Source organism: Aplidium turbinatum, chromosome 5 (genome assembly GCF_918807975.1).
Source record: "Aplidium turbinatum chromosome 5, kaAplTurb1.1, whole genome shotgun sequence".
NCBI classification, from domain to species: domain Eukaryota; kingdom Metazoa; phylum Chordata; class Ascidiacea; order Aplousobranchia; family Polyclinidae; genus Aplidium; species Aplidium turbinatum.
Genome location: NC_137476.1, coordinates 35,516,028 through 35,534,923, shown reverse-complemented (window position 1 = coordinate 35,534,923; position 18,896 = coordinate 35,516,028). Strand labels below are relative to the sequence as shown.

The following is an 18,896-nucleotide window of genomic DNA, read 5'->3' as shown; positions in this document are numbered from 1 at the left end:
AATAAGATTTGCTACATTACTAGTTACTACTTACTACACCTGTAGTCTTTGTCTAATTAAACAATACCGTACATATCTTGTTTAAAGTTTACTAATTCAAACTTAAACCCAAATCTTAACCACAAAAAATAAGTCTATCACAAAATTCACACTCTGAGTCTAATCTATCAATAGCAACTACTTACAAAACCCCCTGGGAAACTTCTGCTTTATAACAACAAACGCATAGATCTAGATGCTGATAGTGAGGCGACAATAGCCAATAGGCTACTCGAGTTCGACTCGGCCAAGGCCAACTGGGTAAAACTCAGCAAGACGCTACTCGCTCATTGGCTAGGAAAAGTACACGTGGTCACGTGGAAGGGGTCATCACGCCATTTTTACCAAAATAAGAGAGAAGAGAAAAAACGTAAAAACGCTCCAAAGTGAGAGATGTGATGCAAGTCGATTATTCTGTGATTCTTTCCACTTTCATCTTTGTTAGGCATTGGGAAGTAAAAAGTAGCCCAAAAAGTCGCAAATTTCAAAAAATCGCAAACCTTCAAATTCAAGTCGCGAAGCGAATTAAAAGTAGCCCAATTCGCGATAAGTAGCCCAATCTGGCAACTCTGAATACATGTGATAAAACTATTTTTTTGAAATAAGTATTGTTAATTTTACAGCCACCAAACTTACTCGTTGACAGTAAAAATTGAGTGTATAAAATCAGTTATTTTTGTAAATTTGCCTAGTAAATAACAAAAGAATTATGACTCAGTGACCATGCATTAAAGATCACGTGCAAGTTCGTTTGAAGAACGTAGTCAACTGCTTTTGGCAAACAAAAATTTAACAAAAGAAATTCTCCAATTTCATCAAAATTAAAAAGTTCTAACAACTAAACTTGATTAGTCATACTGTTACAACTGGAAGCAGCAAAAGAGAACTATCGTCGATAAAGTTCTAAAAAAAAAGTGCTATACAAGAAATAATGCAATTGGTAGCATTTTTGAAGTATTTGGTATGTATGACCTGACCTGGAATCGATTTCAGATTTACCAACATCGAAGCCAGAAATCAAAACTATTGGCACTTTGGCAAAGGCATGCATCAATCAATTTTATTTTTTGCTGCTGGCGCAAATATGTACAGAACGACAAAGCAAACATATGAATTTGACACCAACAAAAGGGAAAGATGGCAAAACCCAAAAGTATAAAATATACAAATACATCGATAAAACAGTACCAGCTATAAAACTAGGTACCGGTACTAGCTAAACTACAGTAGAATTCGCCTATAGTGACTTTGGCTATAGTGACACCGGTTGCAAAGTCCCGTTTGCATACGCAACAGTTGAGTAGAATACGGCTATAGTGACACTTCGGTTATGGTGACACTTTTTCCGCTGTCCCTTCAGGTGTCACTATAGGCGAATTCTACTGTACCACTATCTTAAAATTGCACAGCCACCAAACCTAGAAGAAAGATAGAAAAAATAAAATGCATGTAGCAACTTGGAACTACTGACAGACGTTAATTATAAACTTGCAAACATTTACCACTTCATGTGTCCTGAACCTGACAACGATTCTCCCTTTTGTAATGTTATTTTTGTTTTCTCACAAAGCTTATGCTTGGCTGTTTTGCAATCAGCTGACTTACTTCCACATAGATCGCTAAAGCGCAGATACATAAAAAGTGAACTTGCGGGTTTGTTGCTGTTTTGAATAAATAAATTTGAAAATAATGTAAAGCTTGATAACCTGATAGCTTACACCTAATAACAGTATAAATATCCCGTTAAAAATATTTTTGACAAAAAAGTTTGAATGTGCGGAGAATTTATTTCCAAGTTTGATTTGTAAATAAATGCGATATTTATAAAAAATTATCTGATTGATTGTTTGAATTTTTATTTTCGGACTAGGAAAGTTTCTTTGAAAGCGTAGTCCTGAAAGTTTCGAATAGGCATACTTGTAGAGGCTTTGAATCACTGATGCAGGCCCGATCACCGAGTTTGTAACATGTAACAAATTAATATTGAAATTTTACAAATGAAATTTCTTTGAAATTAAATTTCTTTAAAGTTTGGTTTGCATGTGAATAAACTAATTTATCAATATTTCATAACAGCGTAATAGATTGTTAAACAAACAAAAAAATCAGTGGACACTATTTAGAAGGTTGAAGCATTTCGTCTGTTGATTATCAATTTTTTCCCTGTAGAATTGTTCGATAAAAGTGCGGATACCAGAATCATCCCAAATCAAAACTTCTTCCAAGCATGAGTTTTCTCTTACTATCACAAAACAAGCGATTGACAGGCATGACAGTGTATAAAGCTTGGCTGCTAATACTAATAAAGCCGTTTTGTGATATTTAAATAACACAAAATTTGTAAAAATTAGTTACTATTGCAGACGATTTCATAAATTGTGACAAACTTGATGTGTTTGACAAAGTGAACAATCAAAAGTGAATGCAAATAGTTTGATTGCTGTGCTTTGTAGACTTTCATCTATTCCATTATATTAAAATGTCTCAGATACAAGTAAAGTTTTTTACTCAACAAGAAAAGTAGGTCTTTTCTCAATAATGTGTTATTGTTGTTATGATCTAAATTTTTCATTTATTAGGTAATGTTGATTAGCAAGCATTTCACAAAATTTATTTACTGTACCAAAACTATACGTACGGTAAGACTAAAAGTTTTGGTTATAAACATAACGTCTTTTAATATATATAATACTACACAGTTTTATAGCAAAAGTTATATTAAATCAAATTTAAGCATTTTTAGTATAGAGCAGGATGCTTTAAGGTATGAAGTGGATTTTTGATTTGACTGATACCTATGATAATAAAAACTAGATTAAATTAAATTGGCTATGATGTACTACACTGTTGTTGATTGTCCTCTACTGCGTAGCCTATGAAAGTCCTCAAATTAGTATATATATATAAAAGTTGTTTCAGTATCCTAAATAAAAACCTACGGTATAAGATTTTCTTTTCTAACACAACTCCTCTTTTTAAGATACAAGGTTGACGAATCTCCCTTTTCTGTGCTTGGAAATGTCACAGCTGCGATCCTGAATGACCTAGTCAACAAATTATTACATGACGTAAGAAACTGTGAAGGGTTGGCTTTGTTGTGTTTTGTTTCACAAAGTTACTATTATGGCATTATTAAGATGAAAGCATTTTTAGTTTTTTTATGCCGTGTGGTAGTGAATTGAAAAGTATGTTTGCTATTATGTTTAGGATGATCATAACACAAGCCTTAAAGCAGCCGGCGGCCATCGTGGCCATGGCCGCTAAGTAGTGCTTGAATGACCGCCGGTGCTACCTTCTCAGTCTGCCAAGTTTGGCCGCCGGTTTCTTCTAGCCAATTATTTAATTTTATAATAGAATGATCGTGGATTAACTGTCGAAAATCTGTAGTATCAAAGAGTGACGCAGAATTAGGTCAGCGCGTCATAATCACCACTGTTACATTGTGCGGGAACATTTGCTATTGTATAGAATATATCCAGCTGCGATCACCAGCGCTGTAAGTCTTGTTTGCATTTCCCGACTTCTATTTTAACAAAGTGTTAATCCGAAGTGCTAATTTACATCGGTTGGCGTTATTGTCATTTTTATGTCGATTCAATGTTGTCGGACATTGAATCGTTGTCAAAAAGGAGAACTAGGTTAGTTGACATCCGAGGGGAAACACGTGTCTTCATAGTTGAGAAATATACCCGCTGTGGATTACTGGATTAGTGACTTCACACCCTTAATGGTAACATCATAACGGTATAAATGGTCAGGTTTTATGAAAGGCGGTATGCCATTGAAACAATTTACTGAGCTGCGAGCACTTGAAACAATTTAGTAGTGTCGTTAGATGGTCCCGCAATACCGGATTACAATCCCGATAAAGCAGTTATTTTGTGGTACAACGAGTCTATTGCAGGACGTCGCCCAGACTCCAACAACGCTAAGTGATCATTTTAGCATTGTTGCAAGTTTAATTCTATTTATATACTTGTGTTATCGTTATTTGTATTTTGGCCTCCATGCGCGCAGATTTGGCCGCCAAGAAGGAGCTCCCAGTATGCCACGATGGCTGCCGGAAAAAAACACGAGTTTTAAGGCCTGATAACAATAATTAAATGTAGAACGAAAGCTTTCACCTATCAGAAATTAGCTGTTTCTTGGCAGTCGACTGTAGCAAAAATTGACAGCGATAAACAGCAGTGTTTCACCCATGAAGCTGGGCTCATCAGTGTTACACCACTAATTCATGCCACAGAGCTCTCGGCCGCTGCTTTTTGCCAGTTCTTGTTTTTAGCATCTTGTGGTGGACTAGCCTGTAGTCACCAGCAAAATGTTTTTTTATGTTTGAATTAATATGTATTAAACATCTGTGTAATATTAATAAACAAGAATATTTTCCATTTTAGAATGCTGATCATGACAAGAAACAAGTCAAGTTTGAGTTCTTGATTGACAAAGAAATTTTACGTTCATCTTTGTTGGACCATATTTCAGAGAATGGACTTTCAGTGGTAACTACACAATGACTTTATAATGAAGATGATATTTGCATTTATTCTGTTAAAGACATATCAATTAAATTTTAATAAATACATGGACAAAATATCTTTGTTTGAGGGTATGTACCGTATTTACTTGATTTTAAGCCGCGGCTTATAAAGTTTTTTTTCCATCATGTTTGTGGCTTAAATTCAAGGGTGGCTTACAATCAAAGACGGCTTACATTTTTTCTTTATGTCTTTTTCCTTGTCGACTTTGCCATAGATGTTTTGCCGTACTGCGTTGTTTGATGCCGACAATTGTGAAGTTGTGACGTGCATTTTAAATTGTCACATGCATTTATGACATGCATTCGAAAGAAAAAAATGAGTTGTCAGTTTTATTTATGGTACTTAACAGTAAACAGTTTCAGCTTTGCGTGTAAACAGTATTTGCGGCTTACATTCAAGGGCGGCTTACATTAAATTTTTAACACTATTACATGCGGCTTACAATCAAGGGCGGCTTACAATCAAGTAAATACGGTATGTGAAAATTTGTTTATTCTTTCAAATTGTTTTATATGAAAGCTTGCAAAAGTTTTATTTAAGATGTTTTTATTAGGAATCAGTATTACCCGTTGAATATTTTGAAAAACAAATTGCCCCAGAATTGGAGTTGTGTTTAGAGCATGAAGATTGGGTCAGCAGTATTCAATTGTCTGAAAAGTATATTTTAACAGGTGAGAAGGTTTAAATTATCTGATTTTAGAGTTGTATGGCATGGTGCTTGTTGTGTTTAATGTGAAGGTACAGTGGTACACATTCACCTTTATTGAATAACGAACTCACTGGTATAGGTCTATTGATTTTTTTTTATATGATAGGTACATATGACTGTGCGGTGAACATATGGAACAGAAACACTGGCGAAAAAGTGTGTTCTTCTGCAGAACATTCTGAACCTGTCAAAGCTATTAAGTGGATCCATCACAGAAAAAAAGGTAGACTGGCACTGATGTTAAAACTAGTCAAATTTTTCAGCCAATAAATTCTTAACTTTATTGAATTTGCCACAAGTGCTGTTTTGTTGTGCAACATCTACAATTCTACATTCTACACATGAAGCCGCTCTTAAATGTTAAAGCAAATATTGTTTCTTAATTTTGTAGAAGACATAGCGTTGATTGAGTCAGGTTCATATTGTGTGTCACAATGGGCAAGAAGTGATTGCAGGAAACTGTTTTGAAAGGTTTAATACTGTATGTACATAGGCGTCGATTTTTTCTTAGAAGAGAGGAATTCTAGGTGGGCGAGAGTTTTCAAACAGATTTCATTGAATGTGTATGTTTGCAAATTCGCAATGGTTCAGTCTTCGAAATCAGCATATTTTTACTTCGGCAAAAACGTTGCCGAGGCCAAACGGCAAAAGTTGAAATTGCCTCGGCAATTGCTTGAACGTTTAGTAGGAAAAGATTGTACTAAAACATGTAAAACGAGAAGCGAAAAATATACTAGAGTAGTCTATCACGAACGCATTGTTTGATTTGTTGTGATGTAATACAGTAATACCAAAAGTAGTGATAAAGCGAGCAACGCGATACGCACGCTGTTACGGTAATTCACGTTAAAAAACTCGCGGGGAGGGGGAAAGTAAGTTAATTTTGGGTTGATTTAACGTTCCAGTCAGCACAAATCGATTTAATTTTCCCGGCGGGTTATATTGCGTAACAACAATGCCCAATAAGAAATTTACGTTTGTTTTACATTAATTCGACATCTAGCGACGTTGAATTATCATAAAATAACGTTAATTGCTCAACCAGGTACAGGTAACATACCAAGAGCTCAAGATAGCCTCGATTTACGTAAGCTTATAAGCCAACATAATTTCGGCACAATTGGGACACTGCGAGCAACACAAAGTCTGTTTGATGAACTAGTCAGAATCGGTATCATCAGATGCTGTATCAGCTGGACGAGATAACGGAAAGCGAGGCGCAACAAGGAGTAGATGCTTACAATAATTTGACGTCTACTGGAGTTAAATCAATGCAAATAGGGTGATATTTCTATAAAAGATTCTCCGAGCTGGACACGTGTCTAAGCGCCGGCGAAGTAGGAAGTAACCCAAATAAATCATCCAGCAATAGTAAGATTGAATCCTAGTCTGGTGTAGTCTAAGAAAATTAGTTTTTTCTTGTAATCTTGTGGTCCTTACATTTTACAATCACCTCGGCAATTTCCGACGGTAATTTCGAAGATTGTGGTTAGTCTTTCTCACAAAGACTGCGTTTAGCGTCGCTGCAGCAATTAAGCTTTATTAGGTTGGATGTTTTCTTTCTTGCACCTTGCGTTCTTATTAGCGCTGCTAAACTAAACAAATTTCTTTTGCTTTCCTTTGCGACCTAAAAAGCGCGTGAGTCGTGACCTGTTATCTTTAAAGTGGCGCCTTCGGATTTGCCGCATTTGATTTGTAAAAGCGATTGTTTCAGTACGTCTTTAGTTTGTATTGGTTATTTTATTGTCATGTTCATTATAATGTCATATTCGGTGTCCGACGTTTTCTTCGTAAACAGTTTTTCGTAAAACAATTGTTCGTAAGCAATTCTTTGTAAAAGCAATTCTTCGTAAGCAATTCTTCGTAAAGCAATTCTTCGGGCATGCAATTGACCGTAATACTAATTGTTCGTAAACAAATGTTCATAAAAGTTAGGCTACAGCTTTTTTTTTAAAAAACAGTTACAATTGTTTACGAACAATCAATTAGGGTAGCCTATATGCTAGAGATGTGCTAATTGTGATTAAACACATAATTGTGCCACTAAAAGAAATCTGCAGCTCCTTGCCCGTTCAAAGCACTGGTATGCTGACGGCACCTTCAAGACAGTGCTTTCACTGTTTGAACAGCTTTACACAATACACGGACTGACGGAAAACACTTCAGTGCCTCTGGTGTATGCCCTGCTGGGGGACAAAAGGAGATGGACATACATTCATGGAGTTGTTACCTGCTGTTGCTGTTCCAGAGACAATCATGACTGACTTTGAGATGGCCATGGTCAATGCAGTAAGCAGAGACTGAGAGAGTACCCACTTTCAACTCACCGTGGCTGGTTCTTCCATTTGTGCCAGTGCATTTGGAGAAAAACGATGGGAATGTATTACCAGATGTTGCTCAGCCAGTAATTGACTACTTTGAAGACACTTGGGTTGGGCGCCCAGATCGTCGTCAAGGGCGCCGTCCTCCAATGTTTGCAATTCAAATGTGGAACTGCTATGATGGCGTCCTCAGTGGCCTTCCCAAAACTAATAATAGCATTGAAGGATGGCACAGAGGGTTCATGTTCCCGTATCTGCAAATCATCCAGATATTTGGAAGTTCATATCTGCAATCAAGCGAGAGCAAAACCTAAATGAGGTTCGCATTGAACAGTATGTCAGTGGACAGGCAGGACCCCCTCCAAAGAAGAAGTACAAGGACAGTGCAGAAAGACTAACTAGAGTCGTCCGAACTTGGCGTCAAGACTTTCAAGATGATGAAATTTGTGATTACTTGCGTGGAATTGCACACAATACTTCATACTAAACTTGGCTCGTGGACAATTTGTACGAAGTTACTCAAAGTAGTATTGGTAGTGTAAGCAAAGAATTGCTAAACACAGACAATTGTTGTATTCCAATAAATAACAAAAAATGCGCTTTTTCATTGTGCTTATTTGTTTATGTCTCGTAACTTGGTTATTCAGGAAAATTTGCATTATGCACCTTCATCGGAAATTGCAAGACAAACCTTGCTGTTGCGAAAAATTGTTCACGAACAATTGACCTATCATCTGTTTACGAACAATTCACCTATACGAAGAATTGATGTATACGAAGAATTGCTTTACGAAGAATTGCTTTACGAAGAATTGCTTTTACGAACAATTGTTTCACGAAAAACTGTTTACGAACAATTCACCTATAACCGTCATATTCACATTCTCTTACGTTGACCGGGAACTGAAGTGTGATTGTGACATAACGAAACTAAGACCATTCGGAGAAAAGATCAAACGTGGCTTTCTCACCAGGAATTGCCAGCTGTGGCAGTTGCTGTAACAACAACAATGCAGTGAGTGCCCCTCTTTTTCCACGCAACGTTGTTGCGGAATTGCTTTGTTCTGTCGGATACCTTGCGAGAGACATAGCGTAAAACAAGAAGTTGCGCTGCAGTTGGTTGGATAATCCAGCGTTTAAAAAAAAAAGGAAATAATAATTGTAACGAACACTTCATAAGTGTCATGAAAACAGGGTGGGCGAAACATATTTTGCCCTATTTCGACGCCTATGTGTATGTATGTTTTTGTTCAATGCTCAGCCAATGAAGTTGCCTTTTTCCTTGATGTGTTGCAGAATCATTTGAGCACTGTGTCAGTGCTGCTCAAGATCAGAACATAATTTTGTGGGAATTTTCACCGGAAACTTCGAAATTAAAGCCTCTGTTCCGTTGCAAAGGTCACTCAAAGAGTGTTGAGTGTCTTTCTGTAAAAAAAGACAATTTACAGGTACATTAAACAGCAGCTTTGTCTTTACCGTATAATGCCAATGAATTGGAAAGTGGTAGATGCAGTCGTTTCTGTTTCTGACTTTCATTTTTTTCAATCAAACAACAAAAAGTTTCTTCCCATTCAAGCTATTTACACAACCTTTTGGAACATTTTATAATCAACTGTATAAAAAGTGTAGTAATATCGAACAACCACTGTTTATCATATTTAAGCATGTCGTGTTGAAATAATAGACAGCTTTGTAAAATTGATCTACTGCAAAATATTGTACACGTTTTTGAGCTGTGAGCTAGGTACAATGGCACAGCATTGTTTGGGACCTGACTATGCGACATTTATGGCAGTTTCTGTCCGGATCATGGGATTGTTCTATCAAACTCTGGTCCACCGCGACATCACCGGAGCCAGGGACTAATGAAGAGCAACTGATCAGCGAACTGAGTGGGAGGAAGCGCCACAAGGTGGAACGAAAGGGCTTTCTGCGAGTAAGTTTGGAAATCGCTGTTTTACAGTCATCTCTCTGCAGTTTGCCTCAAAACTCTGTCTTTATCCTGAGACATTAGTTTTGACCAGTTGTCTGCAACGGCTTCTGTCAATATTCACTTCACAATTACACTAATTTATTCTCATTACGCTTTGAGTTTAAGAGTAAAATTCATCAGTTCATCTTATTCGTCACAATTTTGTCCGTCCGTATTCAAAAGGTTGACGCGTTTGTATGATTCGTTACTTTCTTCCAATCTCCTTGAGATGACGAATTAGGCAAACTGTACTGTAGTTCTCTCATTAATCATGAAAAGGTATCTTCTGACAGATTTAAAACTCACAACAATGCTTGATGTAAACGATTCGGTTTCATGTCTTGTAATTTATTTTCACGCCAGACAGCTCACTTCTATATGGCAAAAACTTAATCAATCTATTTTGAATAGGTTAGATCATTTTCAATCAGGCCCGTTCAAATGATTTGTTTGGATTGCATTCAGACAGGCGCTATTTCTAATGCAAACTGATGTTTCGTTTGGAAGGGTTATTTTCTTGTATGATTGTGGCAAAATTTTTTCATGCTAACACAGGCCCCACAATTGACTTTTGCTGGTCATACTGAAGTCGTGTCGTCACTGTCATGGTTGAGTGAGCACGAGGTATGCAGCGGTTCCTGGGATCACACTCTACGCTTGTGGGATCTTGTTGAAGGGAAAGAAGTATCGCAGCAAGTAAGTTAACAAGGACATAGCGTCACTCGATGCGAATTTGTGTACTCTTGTATAGCGAAGAGCTCGTTTCACTCAGTCTGCTTTTATTTCTCGTTTTGCAGCTTGAAACTCCACCATTTATTTTTGTTGTTGTGAGGATGTAGGTATGACGGAGAATTTTTTCAGTGGTAAAATCAATGTAAAAATGACAGATTTTCCTGTCTGGGATGTTACGTTTTGGCTCATTTTTTTCATCTTGCAGCGCGGAACAAAGGCCATCACCTCCCTGGATTATTCTGCTTTGAACAAAAGCATTGTGACTGGGAACGCAGACAGGCATATCCGGCTATGGGACCCAAGAAGTTCAGGTAACCCTCAAGATAGAAGTCACATACCGGGTTGAATAGGTCTTATTTTATTTCAATTTATTCCTGCCGGATAAGAGCTGTAGATGTCGTATTGCTATTTTAACTTGTATGATGTCTGAATTCAGGTGCTGCGGAGTTCCAACTCTGTATCTTTGTAAGGACTTACAAAGGATATAACGAACTTTCCCGTTGCTTACTCCACACTCCTGATCCTGACTACTATCTGCAACGCTTTTGTTCATGATTTTAGGAAATTTATATTACAGGGTAGCGTCTAACTTATGAACAAAGGTCGTTTCGTTGTCTCTCTGTCATATTGTTATCAAATTTTTAAAAATTTGTTTGAAAAGTTGCAGTTTAAAAAACTTTGTAATGGTTTGGTTCGCTCAACACTTTGCAGAGGGAGCTGTGGTCAAGTCCAATCTTACTTCCCATCGGAACTGGGTTACTTGCGTTAGGTGGTCCCCTACTAACCCATGTTGCCTCATTAGTGGGTCCCTGGACAACCTCATAAAGATGTGGGACATCAGAAGGTAAGGTGATGTTGTTTGACAAATTTGGCTTTGTAAACCAGTCATTTTCAACATTGATGCAACTTCTGTGAATCAGCGTAAAAAACAACTGATTTACTGGCTGGAAGAAATGATGGATTTTATGCAATTTCTTGTGCAACTAATGAATTTGATTGTAGTTTAATGGCCAAGTCACTAAGAGTGAAGTGCCGCTGTTGATCTTCAACATTTTTGGGCGACATTCATTTGTCTGTTTGTAATATTTATAAAACTAAATTATGCTTTTTTTTAACCAAACAAAACTAAAAACTCAAGAACCGTTATTAACGTTTTCCTTATTTTAACGTCTATTTTCCTGATTGTCAACAATCTCTCGCCAGCCCGAAAGCCCCACTTTATGACGTGAATGCGCATGGCGATAAGGTGATGTGCGTTGATTGGACGCTGCCAGAGGTGAGCATCACTACATCGCATTTGTTGCTTGTCTCGCTACCTTTTCACGTTGTTCATAACAATATTTCATCAAGTAAAACTTGATGATATGTTGGTCGTGAGTTGTGCTTTATTTTATAAAAGACTGTACAAAGTGTACATTAGGGTGTTCCAAAATTTCACCACTTTTAAATTTCAAAACGAGTACCTTTTTTTCTGATGGAGTTTTGGCCGCTGATTACGAATCTGGCATTATTTTTTCATTATGACGTCATCTTGAGGGTGCCCCACGCGATTTTTCACGATTTTTCGCGTTGTTTCAATATCTCGAAAACTACTTGGGCTAGACGTATGGAATTTGTATCAAATGATGCAGAATATACGATTTCCTATCTCTACTTAAGAGTGTTTAAAGTCGTATCTGCTTCAGAAAAAAAGTTATTTGAGAAAAACACTTTTTTATTGTTTTTACATTCATTCCATATCTATAATCTTCGAGCTATATGACAATACATTGTGACGTCAATTCGGTAATTGGTAATAACAATGGTAATTGTTTGTAAATCAACAATGATAATTGTTTGCTGACAATACGGGTCTTAAGGGATAATAACAATTTCCAATTTGAATTTAGTTGGTCAGTTTTAAATGCAGTATAAGCAGGGATATGGCATGGTTGAGATCTGTTGAGGTTAAGTCTCTGATAGTCTCGAAAAAGTTACTTGGAAATACATTACCAACGTGTAGAGAAGTTATAGAGCACTATCATTATATTCAGCAGCTTTTAATGGATACAGACACTAAATTTTTGAAGAAAACTCCAGGATTCAATGATATCAAAGATGTAGTTATGAATGACATAGTTCAACTGTGGAGAAGAGCCAGCTTGCCTGCTATCGAGTTGAGAAGTATCCATACAAAACTGAAGCAACTTATTCACAAGCTTGCTGTGGCAAGAAAACGTGCCAAGAAATTGAAACTTATTTCAATCAGCGATGGCTGGCTCGACCAGCTCTTTGATATAACCAAGTGCCGGTGTGAAATACCAGATATATTTCAAACGTATAAGGGTAAGCTGATTTGTAGTTGCAGTTTTGACCACAGAGTTCCAGAAAAAGAAATTATGTTTCTGAAAGATCAAAGGTCCGATAGAAGAATGATTTTATCTTCATCCAAAGATGCACTGTTTAATATACACAAGCTGCAGAGTGTAATCAAGCTCAAGCGACGCACCACGGCAGAAGATGATATTGAGATCCCCACATCCAGTAAATTAAGAGCTACAATAAACGGAGGCCTATCCAATTCTAAAGTTTTATTCAATTCGTTGAGACCGCGCCAGTTCGATTTAAATATAACTTCTAATGAGAGCAACGATGATGTTTTGGAAGCAGAGACGAGTGATAATGTTAGGGACACGTCAACCTATTTCGACCTGGATTACCAACCTGCTCCCAAGCATCTTGCAGGAGGAAAAGCTTACCTTAAAAAACGTTCATTTTCGATCAGTACCAGTGACTGTGTTAAAGCAGACCGTCGTTTAGTGTCGATTCGCCAACAATCCGATCTGCAGCGATCAACTGTTGGAGAAAAAAATATTTCTGCTTCGCCAACAACTGTACTTCGAAAGCGCGAGCAGTGTCGACTTGAAGCTTTAAATCAATGTGAGGAAGAGCTGAAACATGCTAAAGCAATTCAATTATGCTATGATGGAAAAATCATAAACAAAATGGACAGGTAGCCTACATCTTTTTGGGACAATTTGTGAATACAGGAGTCAAGTGTGAAAAAGTTATAGCTGTGAAAACTTTTTTGGAAGGAATTTCGGTAACTTCTCAGACCATTTTTAACTGTGTTACCGAGCAAATTTGTGAGGATACTTTGAGTAAAATATATTCAGTTATGTCAGATACTACTGCATTAAACACAGGGAAAAAATCTGGTGTAAATAAGCGCCTGGCCGATTTCTTCATGGAACGGCATGGTCGAGGCATCCACACATTGGAATGCTTATTTCATGTTAATGAAATATATTTCACTCATGTCATCTCAAAAATCGAAGGGCGAAAGAAGAGACCTGGAGCAATGCAAGATGGAGCACTGATGAATCACTTTAGTGAAATCAAGAAGCCTGATTTGAGTCACATTGTTGACAGAGTTAAACTTAGCGTTCCTATCACAGGATTAGCTGCTCTGCATTTGAGAAAGAAAGCAGAATGGTTTTCTAGTCAGATAGAAAATGGCGTAACGAACATTCGTTTAGGAACGATCACGTGTGTTTACTTGCTTTGGCTTGTTACCTTGTAATGGATGTTCCAGAAAACATGAGAAATCTTTTGTTTTACAAGCAAGAGCCGACATGCCATGCCCGATGGATTACAACAGCAAGCGGATATCTTCGTCTGTTGATTTTCAACGTCTGTAAACTGGATGGTAACCAAAAAGAAAAACTTACTAGATTGGTATCTTACATAGTTTCAGTCTATCTACCTTCGTTTTTGCTTATTCACCTGATGCCTTCCGCTGCTGAAGGCCCGGGTATCATGATTGTGCAACGAAATTTTTTACTTGCGTACAGAGACCTCGATTCAGAACTTGCAGATGTCGCTTTGAAGTACTTTTACGACCATGCTCTGCAATGGTTGACACCAATAAACATCTCATTAAGCGTTTTCTCTGAAGTACCACCTTATTCCGTTGAAGCTGTAAAAACAGTAGCGTTTCCGCAGTCAGTAGATGCCAGAAGTTTAAGTATGCGAGATCGCAAAGCCGGACTTCGAAACTTTTTTACTGCAAAGAGCAAAACTGCTCCTTGTATGATGTGTTGCGATGTTCCGGAGACATTTTGGAAAAAAATTGAGAACAACAACAGAGCGACGGAAAGGATGATTGGGAAATTAAAAGGTGTCGTTAACAACAGGATTATCGATAACCCATCACAAGCAGGAAAGACAGATGCTCGCTTCCGTGCGTTTCTTTGTAATTAGCAGACGACCATCATGAACGTTGAAAATAATTTTAGTGTTATGTTAGCTTACAGTTTGTTGTTTTGGTTAAGATACAGCTGAGTGGGACATACTGTATGCTCTTTTATTCCTGATTATACTACTCGCGATTGTTTATGTCAGTGGAATTTTCTTAGTGTGTGATTTTTCCTGGCCAATCTATCTAGGCTCTTTAGTTGCTAATATTTTTTTATAATATTGCGGTGTATTTTACTTAATATGGTACAGTATTGTATAATATTGACTTAGAACGACTACAGGTTATAAAATCAAATTTAAAAGTAGAGACGCTTTTTAAATTTGAACCCATCCTGCAAATGACGTCACAATTGTAATTGTCATACAGCTCGAAGATTATAGATATGGATATAAAAACAATAAAAAAGTGTTTTTCTCAAATACCTTCTTTTCTGAAGCAGATACGACTTTAAACACTCTTAAGTAGAGATAGGAAATCGTATATTCTGCATCATTTGATACAAATTCCATACGTCTAGCCCAAGTAGTTTTCGAGATATTGAAAAAACGCGAAAAATCGTGAAAAAACGCGTGGGGCACCCTCAAGATGACGTCATAATGAAAAAATAATGCCAGATTCGTAATCAGCGGCCAAAACTCCATCAGAAAAAAAGGTACTCGTTTTGAAATTTAAAAGTGGTGAAATTTTGGAACACCCTAGTGTACATTGTACACCCTTTTATAAACAACTCAATATCCTAAAGTTAAAAGATCTGTACAACTTTGACATTGCTAAATTTATGTACCAGTTGAGTTTTAATTCATTACTCGGCACTTTTCAAAATTGCTTTAAAAAATGCAACGAAATTCACAACTTTAAAATTCATCAACTTAAAGCACTCTCAAAATGTTGAATCAACGTTAAAAGGAATATTTGATGAGATCCCGGTAGTAGTCGAGTGATTGTAAAACAGTCAGCGGTGTAGGTAGAAGTAGATGGTTTAAACATTATTCCTACCTACTTGCCACAATATTCCTACACCCCATGGCCATGACCAACTAAAGTTTCGGCCTAGTTTTTGTATGTTACCCCAGGGAACGCATGTGGTTATCACATAGACAGTGAGAGTAGGTCAGGTAATATTGTGGTAACAACTTAAACCTGATAGGAAATTATATATAAACCCTGTCGCTGAAAGACCTTCGCTGTTGTAGAGCGGCAATAAATAAACCATAGAATTATTATTATGACGACATCGGCAGTGAACGATGATGGAATGTGGTTCGTAGTTCAGACCGTCAGAAACAGTTTGCAAGACGTGATGACTGACGAGTCAAGTCGTATCCATAGTGGACCGTGTGTCTGCTTTTAAACTCCAATGCAGGTGTTTGATGCTACAGCTCCATTTGGTTGTCTATTGTTTAATTAACCACTCGATGAAATGTATCTCAGGAATAGTGTATTCAATATTCATACAATATTATTATTTTTAGGTGCTCGCTAGCGGTGGTGCGGATAGCAAAGCGTTTACATTTTCGTCGGGAGAAGGCGCTATACAACAAAAACTTTCTTAAAATAAAAAAAAATTTAGCTTTACTTTGTGTGTGGCAGTAACGTTGGCGAAGATGAAAGAGGATTTCCTGCTTTTCGGTTGACAACTTACGAGCAATATGATGTGAGTTTGAGCACAGTACTTTAAAATTATGGTGACGTTGAAAGTAAATTTAAAAAAAAGCAATTTTATTCCAAGGATTGAGCTTTTATTCTTGTTAACAAACATTTGAAGATTTTCCTCAGAAGCATTTGAGCTAAGTTTTGTTTTATTGGTTTGGAACTTTTATTCTCGGACTGACAAAGCCTTGATAGGTTGTTCCTAGTAGTTTGGCATAATTGTTGAAGGTTTTGACGCAAGGCCGGTTACCGAGATTGGCAGAGTGAAGTTTCCGATTGTTGAAGTCTTGTTGCCGGGGAATTCTTCCATTCATTAGATGCCGCTGAATGGAGAGCAGTCCTTAACGTGCGTTGCTCAAGCGCTCACCCTGAGAACCGAACCAGCACCGCTTGATCTTACGCCGAGCGCGTAACCACTAAAAGCAACTAATCTTACTGGCAGAAATTTATATCGCGACAAACTCAAAAATGGCTTCTTCAGTCTTTTACTCAAATACAACGATTTATTTTGAATAATAATTGATAAATAGTTCCGGAATCAACACGCATAGCCGTACGAGACCAAACCATTTTTTAGGGGGGGGGAGAACGTAAATTTGCCCAAATCTGCCCGCTTTTATAGAAATTGCCCAAATATAATGTATTTGCGGTGCATGATAACAGTGCAAACTAACATAACAAGATCACCAGCTAGCTAGAATTTCTTGATAAAGTAAGCAAGATAGAACAACTGAATTTATCTTTGAAGATACCTTGCTTGTGCATTGCTCGATGCTTTTGCATGGAAGGTAGGAGTAACAAATATTGTTTTACACATCACAAATAAAAAACAACCCCATTAAATATTTTGTATAAAAAGTATAAGGTAGGCTACTGGTTAAAATTAGATCTAGATAGACCAAGTGCACCGATTAATAGACCTTGAAGTTGAAACAATGGAGCCTGTCTGCAGTTATATGATTGCATAAATCATATCAGGAAAATCAGCAACAGGAAATATATTAGTACTTACCAAAATGTACTGTATTGTTGCTTGTATTTACTGCAGGAATACATACAAGAATCCTTTAATGAGAATTACAGGCAAGAAAATACATCCACCTAATTTTCTAATAGGCTATTACACCCAGCAATCTCTGAAAGGAAATTTTGAAATTGAGTAGGCCTGTATTTGTAATTGGACAATATAAATGCACTGGTGATAATATAATACAAACCAAGTTTGCACATTTTACTTTTGATTCTAGGATGTCTCACCCTAATTAAGCATCTTTTTGAATGAAACCACGGTCTGAAAGCAGAGTGCTCGACTTGAGACTTGGCCAAGTTCAACAACAGAGCAACCCTTGCGTGATGCTTAAGGCAACGGCCTTGAGACACACAAAAAGACTGACTATCTTGCTGATGATTAATTGTAAGTTACAATTTTTGAATATATTTTATTGACCGCTACATAGTTCACTCATAAATAATTATCCAACTGGTGTGATAAACCTCAGACAGCAATGCAAAAACATAAGGTGTGGCCATGAAATTAATAAACATTGATCAAAAGAAATATGCACTGAAATTTACCACTGTACTGTACAGAATAATAATGCAAATCACCAGCTCGGTTTTAAGAACTACATCGTTGGTTTAAAAGTATATGTAATTATCTTTGTTTTGATAATGTAAAAAACTGAAGGTAGCATAAACACTTCAAATACAGTGGATCATCAAGTTATGCTTAACCTCAGCCAGGGGCTCTATCCACTTTTAGAATTCGGGGGGGGGGGTGATTTTTGGACAGTGGGCTAAAATCGTCATAGGCATTTCAACTTCTGGGGGTTGCGCCCCCCAGACCACCCATTGCAGCATCAGCTTCTTTCTGATCGAAGCAGCATAGGGTTTCCAAGTCGTTTCACAAAGTATGTTTTGGAAAGGGTATTTTTTGGTAAGCAAACTGGTAGTCACTTAACAAGAAATAATTCTGGCACTGCAAATGTAAACTCGAACCAATCATAAACTACGTTTTCCGTGACGTAAAAAAGGGCGAAAAGAAGATGATGCAAAGCAAATCAAGTGCTGGATTTTCTATCAGCTGTTTGTTTGTTTGTTTATTTGTTTTTCAAATTTTTACCCTGCATTGCGAGAAGCGGACTTGAGCGCTATGCATCGGTGTACGCCTTCTGACGTACACCTGACCCACGCTGCAGCCGACGGCAATGTCTGTTTCCGGTTGTCTACTCTTGTTCCCGACAATTTTCACCAAATCAAACGTCATATAAAAACCGTTCAAGTCTACTGAATATTACGTCATGGAAATTCCTAAAGCATGTGCCAAAATTGCACCATCGTTCATAAGACCTGTTTGGACCTGTTTGGGCCTGTTTAAACAGGAAATATTACATCAGCTTAAACACCTGTTGGAATGACTTCATAATTGTCTTTCATTTATTGCGTCACAGTTACTTTCTACGTGAATTTGAGATATTGATATCTATTCTGGTCATTCGTAAAATGATTGTTTGAAAGTTGGCCGCACATTTAACTGTTGGCTTAGTGCTTGCTAGCTGGACAAAAGTTCCGTCTTTTATCCAAGTAATCTGTTGTGTAGTGACAGTTTAAGTGGTGTAGGCGTTGCACCTCCTCGTTTTCGGTAGCCTCGGGCTAATTTTACAGGAATACACTGTTTGAAAAGAAGTTCAAGTGT

General features: G+C 37.3%; 1 protein-coding gene and 1 long non-coding RNA gene across 2 annotated transcripts; both read left to right on the top strand.

Moving 5' to 3' along the window:
• Positions 1 to 2,407: 2,407 nt before the first annotated feature.
• LOC145770709 (ribosome biogenesis protein wdr12-like) lies at positions 2,408 to 17,569 on the top strand. Its single transcript, XM_082582405.1, has 13 exons — positions 2,408 to 2,559; positions 3,020 to 3,107; positions 4,434 to 4,538; positions 5,131 to 5,248; positions 5,393 to 5,509; positions 8,904 to 9,055; positions 9,403 to 9,543; positions 10,135 to 10,275; positions 10,517 to 10,622; positions 11,023 to 11,155; positions 11,515 to 11,587; positions 16,024 to 16,205; positions 17,449 to 17,569. The coding sequence occupies exons 1-12, from the start codon at positions 2,519 to 2,521 to the stop codon at positions 16,102 to 16,104; spliced, it is 1,296 nt and encodes a 431-aa protein (XP_082438531.1). The 5' UTR covers positions 2,408 to 2,518; the 3' UTR covers positions 16,105 to 16,205; positions 17,449 to 17,569.
• Positions 11,744 to 13,622, top strand: LOC145770714 (uncharacterized). Its single transcript, XR_014289162.1, has 2 exons — positions 11,744 to 12,096; positions 12,808 to 13,622. It is a non-coding gene; the product is annotated as an uncharacterized LOC145770714 (long non-coding RNA).
• Positions 17,570 to 18,896: the final 1,327 nt, after the last annotated feature.

Coding starts and splice junctions, on each gene's coding strand:
- LOC145770709 (XM_082582405.1), top strand. CDS start 2,519: ATGTCTCAGATACAAGTAAAGTTTTTTACTCAACAAGAAAA. Junction 5,510..8,903: donor GATCCATCACAGAAAAAAAG/GTAGACTGGCAC, acceptor GATGTGTTGCAG/AATCATTTGAGCACTGTGTC. Junction 9,544..10,134: donor AACGAAAGGGCTTTCTGCGA/GTAAGTTTGGAA, acceptor ATGCTAACACAG/GCCCCACAATTGACTTTTGC.